Source organism: Vombatus ursinus, unplaced genomic scaffold (assembly GCF_900497805.2).
Source record: "Vombatus ursinus unplaced genomic scaffold, bare-nosed wombat genome assembly UNPS02000580.1, whole genome shotgun sequence".
NCBI lineage: Eukaryota > Metazoa > Chordata > Mammalia > Diprotodontia > Vombatidae > Vombatus > Vombatus ursinus.
This window is the reverse complement of record NW_020940358.1, coordinates 14,976,165-14,997,505: the sequence shown is the minus strand read 5'-3', so window position 1 is coordinate 14,997,505 and position 21,341 is coordinate 14,976,165. Positions and strand designations below refer to the sequence as shown.

At 42.2% G+C, this 21,341-nt stretch overlaps 1 protein-coding gene across 4 annotated transcripts in view; it reads right to left on the bottom strand.

The window, feature by feature from the left end:
* Nucleotides 1-17,336, bottom strand: part of PMEPA1 (prostate transmembrane protein, androgen induced 1) — an 89,960-nt gene extending 72,624 nt beyond the window's left edge. The window contains exon 1 of one of the 4 annotated variants that reach the window (XM_027848678.1): nt 16,544-17,336. In XM_027848678.1, the coding sequence (XP_027704479.1) occupies nt 16,544-16,646 (103 nt within the window). In that variant the 5' untranslated portion in view covers nt 16,647-17,336. Of the gene's footprint in view, nt 1-15,382; nt 15,402-15,656; nt 16,240-16,543 lie in introns of those variants that run through there. The other 3 variants (XM_027848684.1, XM_027848690.1, XM_027848691.1) reach the window with 3 other exon arrangements.
* Nucleotides 17,337-21,341: the final 4,005 nt, after the last annotated feature.

Below are 21,341 nucleotides of genomic sequence, written 5' to 3'. Positions count from 1 at the left end.
AAGGAGTTGGCAGGCTTTCTTGCCTGGCCCTGGGTGTCATTTCAAGAAAGGATCACATGGGGGCAGCTAGGTGGTGCAGTGGATAGAACATTGGCCTTCGAGTCAGGAGGACCTGAGTTCAAATGTGACCTTAGACACTTGATACTTACTAGTTGTGTGACCCTGGGCAAGTCACTTAACCCCATTACCCGGCAAAAAAAAATAAAATAGAAAATAATTAAGAAAGGATCACATGACAGACTCACAAGGCATCTTACAAATAATCTAGTCCAATTTTCCCATTTTACAGATGAGCAAACTGAGACCTAGAGGGGTAAAGGACTTGCCCAAGATCCCATAGGTGGTAATAAGAGGAAGGGAGAATTTAGTTCAGGTCCTCTCATTCCAGATGGAGTTCCTTTTCCATTATACAAGGCTGAAAATTATAGAATAAAAGAACTATGCAAAATAAAGCTATGCTATAAGAAAAAATACGGACTCTATCAAGGAGCTTTCCAAATCTCTGAAAGAGAGCCAGCTCTATTATACTATTATTTCAGAGGGTCTTGCTTTAGCAAACATTCTAAGTAATGCTTTTCACACTAACAGTTCCTAGATTGAATTAGAACTTGTCAGGTTCTGAACCAAACCTGGTTTGGTTTTGCTAAATCTGACATAAAGTGGGATTGATGATGAGTTAGCAGACAGAGGGCTGGGGGGAGCAGGCTACCAGCCTGTCGACAGGGGCCCTCCTCCCACCTCCAAAGATGAACAGTGTAGGACAATGAAAAGACCACCGATATCTGGAGATAGAAAATATGGGTTCAAATCCCATGTCCTCTGCTACTTATTAGTGGTGTGACCTTGGGCAAATCACTTCATCTCTCTAGACTTCATTCTGTTTCCCCATCTGTAAAACAAAGCAATTGGACTAGATCAGGGATTCTAATGAACTCTTATTTTGTGTCAGGGACCCTTTTTGGCAGGCTGGTGAAGCCTACAGATGTCTTTTCAGAATAGTGTTTCAAAATGCATAAAATAAAACACATATGATTACAAAGAAGGTCAATTATATTGAAACACAGATATCAAACTAATTTTTTTTTTAAGTTCACAGACTTCAGGTTAAGAACCCTTGAACTAAACCAAGGTCCCTTCCAGGTCTATATTCTGTATTCTAAGTTTCTATCATTCATAGTGGCACACTTCTAGGGGAGGAGTTGCTGTCTTTTGTCCTTGAAGGGGTAACTCTTGCCTACCCCCTCCAGGGAAAGCACTCTGATAGTGTGTTTGCCTAATGCTGATCCATCCACACTGTCTACACTAGGGGTAGGGGAAAGAAGGCATGGGATGACAAGCTGCAGTTAGGTATACCTTCCTTCTGTGGAATCCAACCAAATGAACCTGCATGGATGGAAGCTGTCTGTCTAGTTAAAATACGGAACTCCCAAAGCACCAAAGGGTCATATAATACTGTAGACGGAATATTAGATTTGGAGTTGGAGGACCTGGGTTCAAATTCTGACTCTGCTACTTACTCTCTATGGAATTTTCTTGCCTGACATAGGGAAATGAGTAAGAAACCACTCAATCCTAGTTGAATTCTTCTTAAATGATTGGATTACTGCAAATTATCCCTCCCTAATAAGCTTCTCTGCTACTACCCACTCACACTGTACTTAGAGAATAGAATGATTTTAATATTAGATTAAGTGAAACTACAGGGAAGGTGACTGTAGCAAAAATATCATTAGATATATGGCATTCCTTAATTTGGTTCAATTTATTTTAACAAACAATTATTAAGCACCTACTATATGACCCACTCTATGACACACACTGGTATACAATCAGAAATTAAACAGTCCCTACCCTTAAAGAACTTACATTGTAATGAAAGAGAAACAGCCTATGTCAGTCAGTCAATAAACATTTATTAAGCACCTACAATGTGCCCCGCATGGCACTAAGTGCTATGTTAGGTGGTCATCTGAAAGGTGACTGAATGTTGCAGGTACCATAAAGAACACTGGACTTGGAGTCAGGAGATCTACATTCAAAAATTCTGTCTTTAAGAGCAGCTAGGCAGAGCATTGGATAGAACACTGGCCCTGAAATCAGGAGGACCTGAGTTTAAATCCGGCCTCAGACACAAAACACTCACTAGTTGTGTGACTCTGGGCAAGTCACTTAACCCCAATTGCCTCACTAAAAACAAAACAAAAAAAGAATTCTATCTTTATGAGTACTTATTATGCTGTTTTTCAGTCATGTCCAACTCTTCATGACCCCATTTGGGGTTTTCTTGGCAAAGATGTTGGAGTGGTTTGCCATTTCCTTCTCCAGCTCATTTTACAGATGAGGAAACTGAGGCAAACAGAGCTAAGTGATTTGCCCAGGGCCATAAAGCTAGTAAGTATCTGAGGCCAGAGTAGAACTCAGGAAGATGAGTCTTCCTGACTCCAGACCCAGCACTCTATCCATTGTGCCACCTAGCTTATGTGATCTTATGTGATCATCCCACCTCTTATCAGTGTCCATTTCTGAGAAATGAGTATAATGACAGTTGCAATTTCTACCCTACAGAATTGTTTTTAGGAAAGTGCTTTGTAAACTTTAAAGTGTCAGAGAAATGTGAGTTATCATTATCATCAATCTTCATCATCTTGTTCATCCTCATCCTCATACATCATTACCATCTCTGGAAATCGACTTTTATCCCTCCAAAGCCTAGGAAGTCAGCAGCCATTTCATCCAGAGCAGAAACTGACTACTACAATTAAATTAAATTGGCACCACTATGTGAGTTTATACTGCTTTGCAGTACTATGCAAATAGCTAATAATTGCCATTGTTAGTGAAATGGGTGGAAAATGAGGAGTTTTTCTTGGAGACAAATGCCTGGGCCTGAAAGTCTTGCAAACCTTACTCCAACTGTTTTCCTCAAGTATTCTCCAGAGATATATTTGATATGTTAAAGCAAAGCAACAATAACAAAGGGAGGCTCTTGCTTTTCTCAGTCTGCAGGTCTGACTGGCAAAGGCAACTTTATGCTCACCTCTAGGTCTTGTGGGGATGTCAAGTTCCCCGGTCTGTCCGCTGAAGAAACCGCCATCCATAAACACACAGGGCTGATACACTAAACAGATACGAGCACATTTAGCTATGATCTATTGGAAAGATTGCCAGCAGTGGACAGAAAGCGGTTTTTAAGTGATGGTTAGTGTTACTTAATCGTTTCTATGCACCAATGTAATTGACACCTATTCCATCATCCTTAATACACCCACTTTTTTCTCCCATACCATAAATAGATTAGAAAAGTTTCTGCAGATGGCCGTGACCCCATTTGCTCGTATGCTTAGCCATGTATGAATCACCCTTGGCTTGCCGAGGCACTCTGGAACTCCTGAATGATAACTAGGCAGCACAGACACCAATAAATGAATCATGCTTTCCATAAGACCAAACCTTCCGGGCTTCTACAGACACCAATTACAAAGTGAAAAAGAAAAGAACAAAGAAATTACTCAGGGTGTTTGCGCAAAGTTGATTCATCGGTTTACAGAATTATTACTGACTAAATTGTTTTAGGCGATAGAGTAACGAACCTGCTACAACAGATCGGCTGGCAAGAAGAAAATGAGAGCAAAAAAAAAAAAAAAAATGAGGCACAAGATTCCTTCCAGTGATGGATCATTTCATTTTCTCCATCTTTGGAAAATATAGTTTTTGAGGCTTTATTTTCCAAGGCCTCAATTGCACAGGATAGACTTTGTTAATGAGGTGTGTACTTGTGTGTTCTATGAAAATGGTGAATAAATATTCACCCAGTGTTAGGCGATGTCTAAGTAGTAACAAATTCTTATTGAATCACCCAGCACATTTCCTCCATCACCCCCCCCTCCCCGCCCCCGACCCAACAACTTGAAACCAAGAAAGAAATAACTGGTTCTGTAGCAGAACAGTAACAAAGAAAGATTTCCCTCTGTTCAGGGGATTATGATGCATATCAAACAAAAAGTTTCACACAGCCTTTTAACTTCCTTCTAGTAGATATATTTGAGATCAAATGCTTTATATTCTATAAAAATTTATGCAAACTCAAAAGTGGTGTGGGCTCTGAAGGTAGAGAATCTAAAGAAAAACCGTGTCCTCCAAATTAGGCCAATAAGTCTAGCTCTTACCCCTCCTAGCCTAGGCAAATCCATTTTGAATGCGTGCCACCTGACTCAGGTGGGGCCCTCTGAGAGCATATGGCCCTCAAAGAGTTGATGTCAGGAACGGTTTCTATTGTACCTGATCCCTGTCAGCTGAAACCTTATTGCACCAAAAGCACTTGGGGGTGGAGGTGGGGTGTAAAGCCAGAGTTCACCTCGAAGATTTGGGCTGTGTTTCCACAGGCCGGGTGATGGGGAGGGAGGATTATGCAACACACCTGGGAATTTAATCAACATGGGCAAGCCATTTTCTAGATCATTTGGGCTGAAAAATTCTTCTGCCTAAAGGGCAGATTGGTTTGACAAAATGAGATATAAAGAAAAAAAAGTCCAAACAAAAACACTACCATAATTGTCCTCACCTGCAAAGACTCCCCCTTGAAGAGTCAATTCAAGAAGCTTGTTGGATGCCAAGGCGGGAGAAGGTTCATGGGTTTAAGGCTGACTCCAAAGCTGGCACACCTGTCTGAACTGCCACATCACCACATATTGATACAGACAGAGTCTTGTCTCAAGGGAGCTCCCAAGCAAGGAGAGGGAGAAAGGTCCCTCCATGAACTATGATGAACTGGTAAAGCTTCAGTCAGTGCATGCTCAGGGAGGGCCCAGGCTACACCCAGACCTTTGACTGAAGTTATCACTTTTCGTAGTGGTTTTGTGGCTTTGCATAGACACTGGTTATATTGGCTTTAAGTTTTGAAGATGCATTTGGGAGGGTTGGGATTATGCTAGTAAAAGATCTCTTCTTGCCATGTATACACATCTACTTGAAAATTCTGTGCCAATGAGCAAAGAAATATCATCAATCAAAAAAGATGCAAACTTTCTAATAATGTCCTTGATGATTAAATTTAGCTTCAACAACAAAAAATACTACAACAAAAAAACCCTTGTAGGGTCATGGTGCTTTTTTTTTAATGAAAAATAAATTCCATTTATATACATACAATATTGTTATTTCTACTCTTCAGAGATGAAGCAAAATTCCTCAGTGGCTTGGGTAGCCCTATTATCAGGGGACAAAAAACTGAACAGGTCTTATGTTATTCAGTTTATAAGATAACCTTTTATCTTTTCCCTGATAAATTCAGGGCATGGTAAAAAAAATGTCATAGATAAAAACAGTATCTAAAAATGGTTGTCTGAGTGATGCTGGTAAGTGGCATCTTAGGAAAATTATGGAAGTCATCAAGGGAGGGAAGGAAAATTTTCACCCCCAATCTTAGGAAATTGTCATTAATATCACTAACAAAATCTCCTTTTGCTATTGTAGGAATGTGCTAATAGAAGTAGAGAGACTAATTTCAATCCCAGCCAGAAGGGGCTACAAGAGAAATCAGGAAGGATGTGAGTCGGAGACATTTCATAATACAATTTGTCTAAGACCTAAAGGAAATTGAGGGTGGTAGAAATGGAACCTGCTTGGAAAAAATGTTTACCCTGCCTGATTACTATGTCCAAGGTGGCCATTCTTGACTTTGTGGCATCTGACAATTTGTCCAAAGTATATCCAGTGTAGTGGGGCAAAGGAAAGACTTTTCTGGGTTTCATCTAGATAAGGGTAAAGGTTCTTTAAGGAGAAGGGAATTAGCGCAATGCTGGCTTGAGGGGATTAAAAAAAAAGAAACAAAAAATACCACAAAAACTCTGCTAGAGAAAATGCAAAAAAAAAAACCAAAACAACAGATCATAAAGTTGTCTGGGAATTGTGCTTGTTACCAATAATTAAAGCCTTTTTTCTTAGCAAAAAGTAGCTCCCCAAGCTCACTGATATATAATAATGATAAATGGTTGCTGCTGAAATATATCTGGAAAGAAAGTCTTCCTCTTTGAATTACCCAATACGTCTGAAATCTACAGCAGTTCATCTGAAAGGCTTGTGAGATTCTAAACCAATTTATCCTCCTCCCACCCCCAGCCTTTACCACTCCCTGCCCCCTCCTAAAAAAACAAAAATCTGCAATTCTTTGAAAGGAGTGAGACACTGAACAGGAACAGACTGATACATTCTTAAGTCTGCAGGCCCTTCAAATGTGTCGGTTTTAGTCTGGTAACTGTGAAAACAAGCTAAAATTCATTCAAATACGTGTGCCACACTTTAACTCCTTGAAAGCCTCAGGGTATTACAGGCTGAAGTGTCCTTTTCAAGTCTATATGCTATGCCCTAGATAGAGAAGAGAAGATTAATAGGAATGCATCCAAGTCATTTCTAAAAGGAACAACTGTACACACGGGAAAATTTTCATTCAGTGAAGTCAAAGCCTAGAGTCATATAATCTACATCCTGTTGCTTCCTGCAGGGAGGTAGGTTTTCTTGTCACTATAAATACCGTTTGCAAGTCCAGTGCCAAGAAATTAGCTGTAATGGATTGGTGGGTGGTTGCACATGTAGAGACCTGAAGCCCTTAGTAGTGTCAAAAGGAACAGAGCTTTCCTGCTGAAAGACCACTTTCTATTGATTTCTGTTACCCAGACTGCCATAAATAAATGCTAACTTTTCCCAAATACCTAAACTTACCCATTTTGGAAAAGTGCAATAACCATTGGGGAAAGGAGGAAATGTGCTTAATTTCATAAGGAATGTTTAATTGGGACCGGGACCAAGTAAACTCCAGTCCCCTACACAGACACTCATCTCCACCCCATCCGCCACACCTCACTCAAAGCACCAGGGCCTAACAACTTATTGTTGGGTTGCAATTTAGGAAAAATGTTATTAGTTTTATTTTCACATCTCCCTCTACACAGTCAGAAATATAGGAACCTACAGATTCAGATCCAAGCTGTACCAGAACAATCAGTGTGGTTCTGTGGGAAGAGTACAAGGGACAGAGTCAGAGGAACAGAGTTCCAATATTGATTCTCCTATTTGTTACCTGAGTGATCTTGGTCAAAGCAATTTCATTTCCCTGGGTCCAAGTTACCTATCTCTAAAAGGAGAGAGTTTGGACTAGTGCAGGGGTGGGGAGCCTTCGGCCTCGAGGCCACATCTGGCCCTCTAGATTCTCAAGTGTGACCCTTCAAACATTTTAAAGTTTGGATTCAGTCAAAGGGCCACACTTGATAACCTAGAGGGCCGCATGTGGCCTCGAGGCCGCAGGCTCCCCACCCCTGCACTAGTGGATCTCTAAAATGCCTTACACACCAAAATCTACAAACAAGGTGAAAGTCGAATTCAATCATGGCTGTCAACAGTCAAGTATTTATGGAGTACCTTCTGTATGTAAGGCCCCAAACTTATAACTCCCCAAGGAATTTACTATCTAGTCCTACAAAATCAATCCCTAATTTCTCAAAGAAAATTTTAAACTGATTGTGAAAACAAGACCCATACACAGAAAAAGGCAAGTGCCAAGTGAGTGGAAAATCCTTCAAATGATTTTTTTTTAATGTCTAGGACAAGTAACGGTTGGACTTTTTCTCCTCTTCCCTCCCTCCAAATCATGCATTGGAATTAACCAAATGCTGGATTTGGAGTCAGAGGACTTAGGTTCCAATAACGGCTTCACTACATACTATGCCTTTCTGGGCCTCAATTTCCCCATCTATAATAAAGAAGCCTTTATTATAGATTCCCCAACCCTGGGCTAGATCATCTTTGTATTTGTTCCCTGAAAGCTATAAATCTGCAATCTTTGATCTAACCAGCAGGTGGTTTTAGGGGAGAACTTAAATTACTTTCTAATGATCCTTGCAAAGAAAAGATTAAAGGTGAGAAAATGAGGAAGCATCTAGGAATACCTTCAGAGAGACTGGAAAGCTGGATGTGCTCAGCCACCTGAGCCTAGGGACACCCCCAAAACTTTCATTCAAATGCACAGGGGGTTAACTTTCAGCATCACCTCATGTTGGCAAGTTAATTCTATCGGGTTCACAATAACCCATGGTAACTTTTCCTAAATGACATATTCTGGTTGGTAACAAACACCTCCATGCTACAGGCTGACAAGAAACGAGGTGTCAAAAAATCTGCTTATTAATGTCACCTTAACTCCTCACTGAAGGGAAGAGTTAGCTATAAGCCGTCAAGTGGTTTGCACTGAAAATCATTTCAGGCATTGGCATGTCAAGGGAATGTTTTAGTCCATGCCTCCAGATTCAGATATAGTAAAGCAAGATACACAGTAACAATGTATATAGGAGAGAGTGAGCCTAAGCAGGCTAATAATAATAGTTGACATCTACATAGGGAATTACTGCTTATAAAACACTTTATGTCCATGTTACACTATAACCTTACAACACTTGAGATGCTACCAATAATATACATTAGCTCTCTTTTACTGATCAAGAAACTGAGGTACAACAAGGATAAATAACTTGGCACAGAGACACACATCTAGTAAAAGTACCAGAGACAGTATTTAAACTTAGGTCTTTCTGACTCCTATGCCACGCGTCAGTCAAAAACAAAACAAAACAAAACAAAACATCGGTCACTATACTGCCAGCTCCCTATAATCCTGGGCTTTGAGGTTTGAAAGCGGTCTTCCTTTTTAAGCCATAGATAATTGTCAGATGGGATGCCTGCTCATTTTCCTTATCATTATCTCCAGTCATCTATAGGAGGACCCTCAACTTATACGGTCCCTGACCCTTTGGAATGAATTGAGGATCAGGGGCTGTCCTTCATCCCTGTGTGATTCTACCTTTGTTCCCAACAATATTACAGTCAAATTAAGTGAAAAGTCTTAGAAACAACAACATTGACATCCTCTTGAAGGACTTAGTAAAACATTTGCCAAGCACATTCTCGAGTGTGGATATTTTGGTTTGTGCCAGTTAACTGAATAGTTACAGCATGGTACTAAGAAAGCCAAGATCTCAGTCCGCCATAGGAAAAAGGCAGCTTTGCCTCCTTCTCTGGCCAAATCTTGTACTTCTGATAACTCATCACCTGCAGCTGCAGTGACTGATATGTGTATGGCACTAGACTCACATATGTGGCTTGTCACAAGAGAAACCAGGTGAGAGAATAGATCAGTCACTGTAGCCCATCTCAACTACTGGGGAAAACCCCCCACAATCCTAATTGCCAGCAGGTGGAAGGTGTCATCATCATTCACACCTGTGAGCACACTGACTGACTTGACAACAACTCTAAAAGCGGCTTGTCAATTCAGACTCATTCTTCTCATGAGTGCAGCACAGGGAAAGCCAAAGGCTGGCAAGGGACTGGAACTGAGAAATTCATTTGTAAGAATGTCTTCTCTTTCTTTGGCATGACCCTAGACTCAGAGCCATCTGTAAGCTCCCCCCCCACTTTTTTTTTTTTTGAGGATTAAACACTACTGTACTTGAAAATGGGCAGAAATGAAAAACTTCTCTATACAAAAACCACCCAAGTAGCGGAGTAGTTCTCTGGGAGTTGCAAACCAGTAACCTTTACAAAAGCAAAACAAAACAAAACAACAACCCCAAAACCTCCTTCAGCTGCAAAAGAACATAGGATAGCTTGTTTTCCATCAGTAAAAGAATTCAGGATAGATAACTCTAAATGTTTCAGGTGCTGTACTGAAAAAAAAAAAAACCCAACCAATACTGTGTATTTCCTTTGGTGGATGACTTGTCCCTGGATCTGGGCTCTGGTAGTTTCCACAGTCAGAGCCTTGGAGAGGAGAGCAGTCCCCTCTCCCTCTCCCTCCTTCTCCCCCCCCCCCGAAAAAAAGCAGCTTTGGCACTAGAGAAGCCTTACTCCAGGAACAACTTAGCGAGACTCTTTTTCATTTGGAAAGGCTATTGCATAAATTTACACAACTCACCCAGGAGCCATTTGTTGTGAGGTTTTTTTCTTCTCTTCCCTTCATCAAAAAGAGGTTTTAACCATTTCCAGAGAACTGGGAAGCTGGCCACCAAAGTGAGAAGGGTGTAGCATGACTGTGTTTGTTGAGAGGAATAATTAGTTATTTAGAGACTCAGTAAACATTGAGCTCACCCCTGACCTGTTACCCTGAACCCTTTAACTGGCTTAACCAGGACAGTGGGGGTGGGGGGGAAATGGTGGCTGGAGAGACTGGTATGGCTACAGGAAGATTCATCCCTTGAGTCACTGAGAAAGCCAGACTTGAGCCTGGAATAATTCAGCATTTGCTTTTGGATCCTTAAGCCTAATTCCTTCACAGAAACCAGTTGCCTTATTTGCCCAGAACTGAAAGCCATTTGAAATCAAGATGGCCTTGAAATATCTGGGCCAACCCTAACTCCCCCTTAGACTATATTAGCATGTGTGTTGGGGGAGAAATTCATTGGCATGATTTTCTTTTTACTTTAATACTTAAAATCACAGATCCTTTCTTATCAATGCCAGGGTTTCCTCAACCTAGGCATATGGCAAACCTTTCAAGCCTGAGCTGATTTTTATGTGTGCGAATTTGAAGTAGCAGAAAGCCCTTGTGGTCAACTCTGCAGTGGTGAATACTGGATATTATACTCCGTACTCTTTTAATGAACACCATTACTGAACAAATTAAATCCCAAATCCTGAATTACTAGCTTTTTTTTAAAAAAAGATATAAACCCAAATCATTTAATAGGTCTCTCTCTTTCTCCTCTATCCAATCAAGAGACCCCCCCCCAAAAAAAATACTTGGTAATGCATCCCTTGGGGTAGGAGGATGTAACTTAATCTGAAGGTTTTATAAAAGGAAACTAACCAGACATTTTTAATGGCAAAATAGAAACTGTACACCCTTTATACTGTCAAGAAAGGAAATGTTTGATTTGTGGGGGTCAGCAAATTACAATTGGCTGGCAGGATTTGTTCCACAGACCACAGTTTGCCAACCCCTAGATTAGAATGTTAAAAGTAGGGTACAGTGGGAAAAGTATTGAAATTGGTGATAGGGGACTGGGTTCAAATCCCAGCTCTGCCACTGAATTTGTAGTGAGAAGCCCTGAGTTTGAATCCTGATTTTGTTACTTAATTTACTGTGTAGCCCCAGACAAGTCATTCAACCTCTTCCTAGGACTCAATCTCTTCATTTCCAAGGTGAAGGTTTCAGACCGGATGACCTCTAAGGTCCCTTCCAGTTCCAAATTTATGATTCTATGGAACTATGATCCAGTTGAATCACTGACAATAAAATCATTCAGTGCTAATTTGGAAAAAGAATCCAAAACGGCAGGATTCTGGCCAGCAGAGGATTTTTTGAAGAACCAGATTTATATACCTGATATTTATATAGCAATTCAAATGCAAAGTGAAGTGACCTGTGTAAGGTCACACAGCTGAGTAGGTGACAGAGCCAAGATTCAAATTCCCCTTCTGATTACAAATTTAGAGATTCCTCCACTCCACTCCACTCTAGCTGCCTCCCGGCTGCCCTGCTGTAAAGCTAGTCCACATTCAAATAAGAGCTCCGTTCACAGGAGTTCTGTGCCAACCACGTGACCAAATCTCATAGTAGGTGCTCAAGAAATACTTGTTGAATAAATGGATGTATGTGTCAAAATAGTACCTGGGATCCATAGCCCTAAGATTTTTCTTGGGATTTGTCTGATCAGAAACTTCAATAAGAAGCCAATGGGTTCTTTTTCTAGAAGGCAGTGAGAAGAAGTCAATCAGAAAGCCCCCAAAAAATCCAAAACAAAACAAAAAACTTGCCAGGAGAACTGTTCTTTCCTCAAAAGTAGGCAGTTTAAACATCTGTCCTTTGATCTGAAGTCTGTTAGCACTTGGCAGCTTTTAATCCCAGTGACCACCCCCCATTTCCCAAAACAGAGATGTGTTCCATCGCAATCTGTTTTCAGGGTAGCAAACTATTTAAATGAAATTCTGCATTTTCTGACTCTCAACCATCCCCTATTGGCTAGTGAAAGTCAAAGAAGTCTAATGGCCTACCCAGGCCCCCTGGAGTTATATGAACAGGTCACTCCAGTTTAGTTTTTGTCTGAACAGTAGCCAGACTAAATCTACATATATTGCAAAGGACATATTCAAATCTAGGATGATATGCTTTTTAGTATTTCCCATAAAGGGCCAGCCGGATTTTTCCAAAGTCATGGAAGGGTAACACAGTACAAAGAACTACAGGATGAACCTTAGGGAAGAGAACTTGTGGATTTGGTTCTCTGTTTTTTGGAGAAGTCACTTTACTTGTCTGAGACTCAGTTTCCTCATTTGATTATCTCCAAGATCCTTTCTGGTTCTAACATTCTGTAACTCTAGGATCCTAACTGAAGCATGCCAATAGTACCAGTAGGACAGTATGCACCCAGGAGCTCATCCCCAAATTAGGAGTAAGGTCTGACCCTATTGTGTATGAGTCAGCAACTTCTAATGGTGTTAATTCCAAGGGGGCAGCATCTTGTAAGTAGACTATAAACGCACCAGGAGAGAAGGCACCTGAAAACATAGAATGACCATAGAAAGACAAGGCTGCAGGAAATTTTAAAAGATAGGGTATTAAGGGGTAGAATTTAAGCTCCTTGAGGGCAGGAACCATTTTCCATTTGTATACCTAGGGTTTAGCACAAAGCTGGATATTTGGTAGATGCTTAATAAATTGTTGATTGATTGAAGAGCTAGCCCAATCCCTTTATTTTATAGATGAGGAAATTTATACACAGAGAGGGGAAGAACCTAGCCACACAGTCTAGATAAAATGGCTTGTTCGTACTGTCAACTACCTTACTTGTAAATGTTAACTAAAAATAAAAATTACAAGTCTGACTCCTTTCAAGGCCTTGTTCTTAAAATCAACTGTAAACTATTATTTGAAAACACATCTGAGATAAGTTCTTACAGAAAACAGATTTTCATTAGGACCCTCCAAATTTTCCTCCCAGCATAAAGGCAGACCTGAACACAGGGCATTTGGACTTAACTCATGTCAACACAACCTTTTAGGGAAATCTGATTAGTATTGGTAACAGATAAACATTTTCAAGATCTATCCTTGTCTTTCCAGCTTTCTCTCCTCAAATAATTAAGGGCTGTGTTTAAAAAATATATTGAATGTAGGAACTAATTAGAACACCTAAAAGGCAGGCAAAAGTGTGAGCCATGAACCTTGTAGGTCAGCCTCCCCAGAGCCTCACTTCATCAGAAGTGAGAAATGAAGTTTATTTGGAAGAGCAGACAGTTAGGGCAGACAACTAAATTAACAAGACTGTCTCCGTGTCAGCCAAAACATCATTATGGCTGATTAGTTGAGAGGAAGGGACAGAAATAAAAATGATGAATTAAAAAAAAAAAAAGTAAGATGCAAGACCCTGAAGGGAATTAGAGGAAAAGGAAGAAGATAAAGCTCTGGAGCACAGAATCACAGAGTTGACGTATCATTTAAAGCTAACAGCAATTTGGTGGCCCTCCAGCATAATGCTTTACAGCAAAATGAAATAAAATGTAGCTAGCCCTTTAAAATTGGTAAGATTTTGTTTCCAAACACATGTGGACATATTTTAATAATATTCACAGGCATTTAATTATGTCTCAGGAGTTTACAAAGGCCCTTTGGAGAACTAAGTGGGCAATTTTGCCACTTCAACTGCCCTGACATTGAAAAAATATTAAAGGCCAAGGGAGGGAAGGACTCTGCCCAGAGCCCTTAGTAAGGACTTTAATTATTTGGAGGGAATGGAGTGGGAAGTCTGGACTCTCGTAACCAAAGCAAACCAACCTCTCTTGACAGCAGCTCTGCTTTCTCTTCTGTCTGGGAAGGCAGGGCCCCTTGTTATTTTTACCTTTTGCATAGTACTGTACGGTGAGGTTGCAATCTTGGCCAAGTATTCTGTCTAATATGTAGCAACACCATGTTGCCCTGGCTAATGAATGTGGTACTCCCATGACCCTGCAAGCACCACTTGGATCTGTATACCAAAACAGGTCCCTGTCCTAAGTAAGTGGGGACACACAGTCTAGATAAACTTCCACCTTCCTTCCCCCAGCTTTACCCAAAACATATCACCAAAACCAACAATTGTATTAGTGTACACTGATAGGCAAATGAAGGGATTGGAAAGATATTCTGATGCAGCAATTACAAGAAAGAACCAGACCTGAAGTTAGGAGTTCTGCTTGGAGTATATGGTTCAGCAATTCACAATCTCTCCCAACTGCCTTTTAAAATGGGGATAATATGAATCCTATCTACCTCACAGCTTTGTTCTGAGGCAAAGAGTAGCTTAGTAGAAAAAGAGGTATATGTGTTGTCAGAAAACCTGGGTTCAAATCTTAGCTTTACTATTTACTATCTTGTGTGATTTTTAGCAAGTCATTTTAAACACTCTGTGCCTCAGTTTCTTCATCTGCAAAATGAGGGTGTTGGATTTCAAGATCTCTAAGGTCCCTCCCAGCTCTAAATCTATGACCTTAAAGTGCTATAAAAATGATAGTTACCACTGTTAGGACAATCAAATATGAAAATGATTGTGTGAAGTAATCATCCCTGACTAACCTTCAGGAAAAGAAAAAAATGTGTGTGTGCCTGTGTGTTCACATACACATAAGTATTTCAGTGTTTTACGCAGGAATTTTGTACAAATAAAGCACTCATAAAAATATAAGTACCTGAGGAGGGGGAAAGAAATTACCAGCTAGAATGTCTAGGGGTTCCCATGAAGGGGGAGGGCTTCTTAGTCCCAGTATGATGAGTATTTTCCAATTGTCTTGAGTTCTTTTCTGACATTTCAATCGCAAGATGAAGCAGACAGAATAGCTTTGGCTCCTGTCCTTCCCCAAAAGGGCACTACCAGCATCAACAAAAGGTGCCCTAAACTTGTGCTCATGTAGCCATTGTCCTGGCTAGACATTGCCAATCTGCCCAGACCTGGGCTATTTATAGAAGCGCACCGGCAGGGAACACACACACACACACACACACACACACACTCTCTCTCTTTCACACACACACACACACACACACTCACACACAGTCTCTCTCTCTCTCTCTCTCAAACGTCTGTCTGGAAGGACATTTTTACCAGCTAAGTTGATAAGGAGGCCGTTTAATTGCTCCATCATTATTGCCCCTTAGGGAAGTAAAATGGAAACTTCATTGATTCCCCCCCCCACCCCCTACACACACAGCGCTTCCCCAGGCACTCACAGCTGCAGAAGAAGGCATCCCCTCACCCAGGCGGCAGGAGTAAGGGGGCGGAGGGTGTTGACAGGAGGGAGCCGCAGCGAACCAGACAGTCCCAGGGGACTGGCGAAGAGGGGCACTTTCCCCAATGAAACAAACCTTCCTCCAGGCTGATCCATAAAGTCTCCTAGGCTCAGGGTCCGATACCTGTAAAGGGGAGCTCTTGGGCTAGGGAAGGGGGTCGTGGCGACTGCTCACTCTAGGAGCAGGGGCTTTAACTGGCTCTAGGGCCTGGCCATCGCCGCCCCACTCCCTCCTCTCCTCACACCCCGCTGAGTTCGCTCAGGGACCGCGGGGACAAAGCCGGGAATCGCGCCAGCTGGAGACCTGCGGCGGCGGCGGCGGCGCGCGCCTTCCCGCCGAGCCTCCCTACCTCCTCACGGCGGCCTCCGGGGGCCAGAGCCTTCAAAGCCTGGACATCCCAGTCCCTCACCGTACCCATTCCCGGGCCCGGCTAGAGGTGACAATTTAAGGAGCGCTGGGGACGAGAAGCGGCTTGGTCCGACCCGGGAGACACTGCCCGCGGGGCTGAAGAACTGGGAGGAATGGGGAGTGACTCAGGTAGCAGAGGATGAGCCCTGTCCAGGGCACCCAGTTCCGAAGAGGATCTGGAAACAGGAAGCACCAGGGAGAGCAACTAGACCGCGGGGACCCCAACACCACCTGCCCCGTGGCCATTCTTCCTCCGCCTCTCCAAAAGTCACAGACTCATGAGACCCTACCCGGAGCTGCCAGGCGGGGAAGCCGGAACAGAAAGCACTTTCAGGCTCAGAAAACATCCCAGACACAGACATACAGGACGGACAGACAGACAGGCAGACAGATAGACCCCGCACCTCCGGTGGAAAAGAGGATTCTGGAGTGACAGGAAAGAGGACTGCGGTTTGAGAGCTTAAGGGAGAAGAAAGGTGAGAAGAGTAGAGGTGAGGTAAGAAGAAACGGGAGGTGTGAAGAGGTAAGAAGATAGGTTAGGATAAGAGAGTGAGGGTGAGAAGTGAATGAGGCGAGCAGAAAGTGAGATGAGCAGAAAAGAGAAGGAGAGAAAAGACAGCAAAGAAAAAGAGGTGAGAGGAAATTGGAGAGGTGAGGAAAGAGAGACGAGAGAAAAGCAGTAAGGGGAGAAGAGAGAACGCCGGAGAGAGCGCAGCAGAAGAAAGGCTACAAGACAAGGGGTCCCCCAGGAAAGGGGCCAGGGACTCTGCTGGGGGGCCAGGACCGAGGGGAACCCGAGCGAGAAGCGAAGGGAGATAGGATACTCACTGATCTCCATGCTCTGGAACAAAGACCTTTTGCAGTTGCATGTGCAGGACACATTGGGCTGCCCGGCGGCCGCGGTGCTGTTGAGACCCATTAAGTTATACATTTAAAAAGGAGGGAGAGGAAAACGGGGGACTTGGAGAAGAGCGAGGGGGTCTCCGGGAGGCACCACATAAAGGAGGATCCTGCGGCTGCCGCTGCTCCAGCCCGGGGAGGGTAGAGAAGGCAATGCGCTTTTCTCTCTTTAAAAAAAAAATACAATTCTGGAAAAATTAAGTTATAAAACAAAACCAAACCCAAAAAACGGTGGGGGGAAGACACAGTCAAACAGGGGGGAGGACCTCGCTGCTCTTTCTTCCCTCCCCCCGGCTCCCCTTCTCTCCAGCCTCTCGGTAAGTTTCTCTTGCCCCAGCGCCGGCGGAAAGCGCCTAGCTACTACTCTGTTTCTGCGCTGGCCGGACGGAGCGACGGACTCCCGGCGGCGGCTTCCCCAGCCACTCCGCCTCCTCCGCCTCCTCCTTCAAGTCCAAGGAGATTGGGTTTCATATGGAGATACGGGACTGAGGCAGGCAGACGGCCTGACGTCAGCGCTAGACGGAACTGCCCTTTTCCACCGCACTGACGGGGGTGGGGGGATGGGGGGAGGTCTAGGAAGGAGGAGAGGAGCCCCCCTCTAGCCTTGGCGGCTGCACCAATCCCTACCGAGGTTCCCCCGCACCCCCTCCCTTCTCCCTCCCAGCGCGAGAAAGCGGGGGGGGGGGATGAATGGGGGGAGTGAAACTGACTCTTAAAGGGACAGAGTGCATTCCCGAATGCACCAAAGCTACCACCACACGCCACCCGCAGACTTGAGACACAGAGAGATACAGACGTGCACACAGACTCGGAAGGAGGAAAATACATCCAGTGGCGGTGGCGGTGGCGGTGACTTCATTAACTTATGTAGTAGTTGCTTAATGAATGTCATTCTGAGTTATGGAACTCCCAAGCGTCCCTGTCCCTGTCTTTTTGAAGGGGGTGGCGAAGATGGTGGAGAATGGGGAAAGGAGAGTTGGTTTTGTCAATGGCAGGCTTTTTTATTCCTGGCTCATTCCCCTCAGGCTTATCATATTTGGAAACTTCCTCCGCAATGGGCTACAACCCTAGGATGCAAGCTGAGGTGGTGTGTGTGTGTGTGTGTGTGTGTGTGTGTGTGTGTGTGTGTGTCTGTTTCTGTGTGTCTGTAAGTGTGTGGCGGGGGGAATCTGCGAAATCCTGATCTAGCTTAGAGGGCGCAAGGGAAGTGGACAAGCAGTGCTCCTCACTTACCCTGCGGGCATATGTCTCGAGTCCTAGGTAGGACTTCATGAAGGGGAAACACGGAGAAAAGCTCAGAATACCGCCCCCCACCCACCCACCCACACAGCATTCCAAGCAACAATTTGAAATAGAAAAAGCACCTCCTGTCTCCGTCAACTGGTGCTTTTTAGCCATTCCCTCAAATATAACAGACAGTGAGACTCAAATAAATTTTAGCTGATGGTTTATGGCACCGGCTGACTGACCCCAGGTCAGTGTGAGGTAAAAGGAGGACTTTGTCCTTCACTTATTCTTTATAGGAACAAAAGGAATGAAACCCAAGGAAGTCACATTTTAGAAGGCATTATTTTTATTTATGGGTTTAAGCAATTTTATGAGGTGCAGAAACCCTGCAGAAGTGTATTGGCATGTAAATATGTTTTGGAGACTGTGGCCTGGATCTCCCCTCGATCCTTCTACTTAAGTTTTATTCCAAAGCTTTAGTCTTGTGAGGAGAGAAAGAAAGAGAGAGAGGAAGAGAGAGAGAGAGAGAGAGAGAGAGAGAGAGAGAGAGAGAGAGAGAGAGAGGAAGAGAGAGAGGGAATTAAAAAAATTGTGAGACAAGGCAAGGTCAGAAACTAATATGGATTCCAGAAGTTGATTGTTTTGTTAGCTCCCTACAGACATCAACGCTGTAGATTGGTGTGTTGAGAGGCAGAGAGTTGATTATTTGGGAGAGGAATAGTAAGGAGATAGGAAATGGACATTTAGAAGAAGAAAAGTGGGAATTTATGCTGCAAAGATTGGGGGACAGTGCATTTTGTGCTCATTTTTTTAATCAAGTAAAAGTTTATTACTCTGAATTTATTATAACACCACTCTTAATTTTAGTGAAGAAAAAGACTCCCCCCCAAAAAAAGTCATTGTTTTAAAAAGGATTTAAATTTGGTAGCTGGTTAAATTTGGCTCATGATATGAAATGAGTGAACCCCAAAAGATATGAAGCTTGAAGTAGATTAATTCAAAGACAGCATACCAGGAACATTCAAATTGTATGTGTTTTATGTATAGAAACTATGGCTGTTTCTTTAAGATGAGAGAGGCCAAGAAGATGACAATTGTAACCGTCATTCTATGAGATACTTCTCCCTGTGGAGTCTGGGAGAGTGTGTGTGAGAGAGAGATAGTTTAACTTTGATCTGAGATAAACTGTGGGGAAAACAGAAAGAAGGTGAGGATACACTTCTTTCTTGTTAGAACTGTCAACTATTATTTTATGAAGAAACATTATAAAGAAAATTTTATTAAGAGTAACTCTGGAGGGAGACTATTAAGAGTGAGGGCTTGAGACAAGATGTGATTATTTTTTAGTCATGGCTGGAGATAGGTTGGAGAAGACAGAAAGGAGAGACAATGAGACCTTATTTGTTATCTTAAGTGAACTAAATGGTGTAGAACTGTGTGTTCTCAGATGTTAACAAGTCTCCTGCAGTTCAGTGAGGACTTGAGGTGATAACTGCTGTGATCTTTCTCCTAGCTAAAATATTGTAAAGAATTATCTGTATCAATTTTATTATTGATTTTATTGTTAAGATAAATATGCAACAACTTTGATATCTAATCTGAAAAGATTAGATTTTAATAAATACAGGGTTTGAGTAACTAATCTTGGGAAAGAAGTTTTTTCCAGTTTATTAAATTAATATTAACTTGATGAACTGGAGTAGAAGCTCTGAGCTTAGTTGATTAATTTAGAAATATGTAAAATTTTTATTAATTAACAGTAAGTATATAAACATGCTCTTATATTATTCAAGAGCTTGAGATAAGATTAATTATGAAAATAAGACAAATAGCAAATTGAGGGATGACAAACAAGTGAGGTTGGAGGCAGCTGGTGGCCCAGTAGATAGAGTGCTGGGCCTGGAGTCAACACCTGAGTTCAAATCCAGTCTCAGACACGCAGGGCAAGTCACTGAGCCTTTGCTTCAGTTTCCTCAACTGTAAAATGGGGATATTAATAGCACCTACTTCCTGGGTTATTGTAAGGATCAAATGAGATAAAATTTGTAAAAAGCACTTTGCACAGTGCCTGGCACAAAGTTGGCACTATATAAATGATTATTCCCTTCCCCCTTTCCATATAACCCTATTACACTTAGGGCATTGTTATTCCTAATCCTGTTCAACACACACACACACACACACACACACCTCAATACACTTACACCAAATTCCTACTTTGAAGTCTCATTTTGGCATAGAGGTGACATAGGCAGCACTAGAAGAGCACAATTTCTGACAAGTGGGAAAGGTTTGGAATACTGACTCAGAAATGGATTTATATTGCAGGGGTGTGCTGGAGCGTGTTCCTATAGAATTGATAGTTAAATTATATGAGATTTGCACCTCAGAAGTTGGCAATCACTGCAAATCAAGGCTTGGTTTATTAATTTACTGATTGTAAGAAACAGTAATGGGAGAAAGTAATGGGAGAAAACGTTTATAATGCAAATTAAACTGAAAAATGTGCCTTGTGTATATACTTGTTTGTTTTTTAGAGAGCTGGTTGTTAAACATTTATTGGCACATTTGATTATTTGTCATTTTTACTGAAGACCAACAAAAGCTAAACTTGAAGAAATTCAGTACCAGAGGATTGCCCAAGGTCTGTTACTTGTATTTCTACAATGCTTACATTTCTACAGTGTTTACATTTCTACAATTGCCCCTTGTGTGTTTTCTTGCAACTTGTGAGGTGAGCAGTACATTTTACAGATGAAGAAACTGAGGCTCAGGCATAAAGTGAGTTAACCAGATCACGAAGCTACTTAGTGTCAAAACAGGGATTCAAACCCAAGTCTTCTGAAGTTTAATCTGGAGCTCTTTCCACTATGCCAGGTTGAATATGAGGAATTGGCTTGAACATGGAGGAGTTGGCTTCACATTGGTGGAGGAACTATACTAAGGAAATAATTGATCTTTGAAGTATTGCCATTTTTTTGAAATGCCAACAATCCATAAACAGACAAAACTCTTTTAGTTTTTTGAGTTGTGTTCCAAACAAGAACAATTTCTTCCTTTCCTTTCTTCTCTCCTCTCTCCCTTCCTTTCTTTTCCTCTTTCCCTTCTTTTGCTTCCTCCTGTCTCCTAAGAAGGTATCGCTGTCTTTTCTTTTTGCTAAGAGTTAAAGGTCTAGATTAGGGCTTTGTTTCTTGGAGATGCTTCCATGAACACAGAGCTGCAACCAAAGCTGAGACTCTTCTGCCTAATATGGAAACAGCTTGCTTGGCTAGGGAGTTCTAACTCCCATATACCCAGCTCCAATAGAGCAAGCTAGGAATGCTAGTACTTTATCAGTGGAACTCCAATTCCTTTTGATTCACAGTGAGCTATTTGGGGAATAGACTAAACTGAGATGGGGACTGTGGCCTAGTCTACATGATGCCAAAACAACTAATGGACTTAGTAGGGAAAAATCATTCTAGTTTTTGCAGCACCCTAAAGCTTACATGAAAGCTTC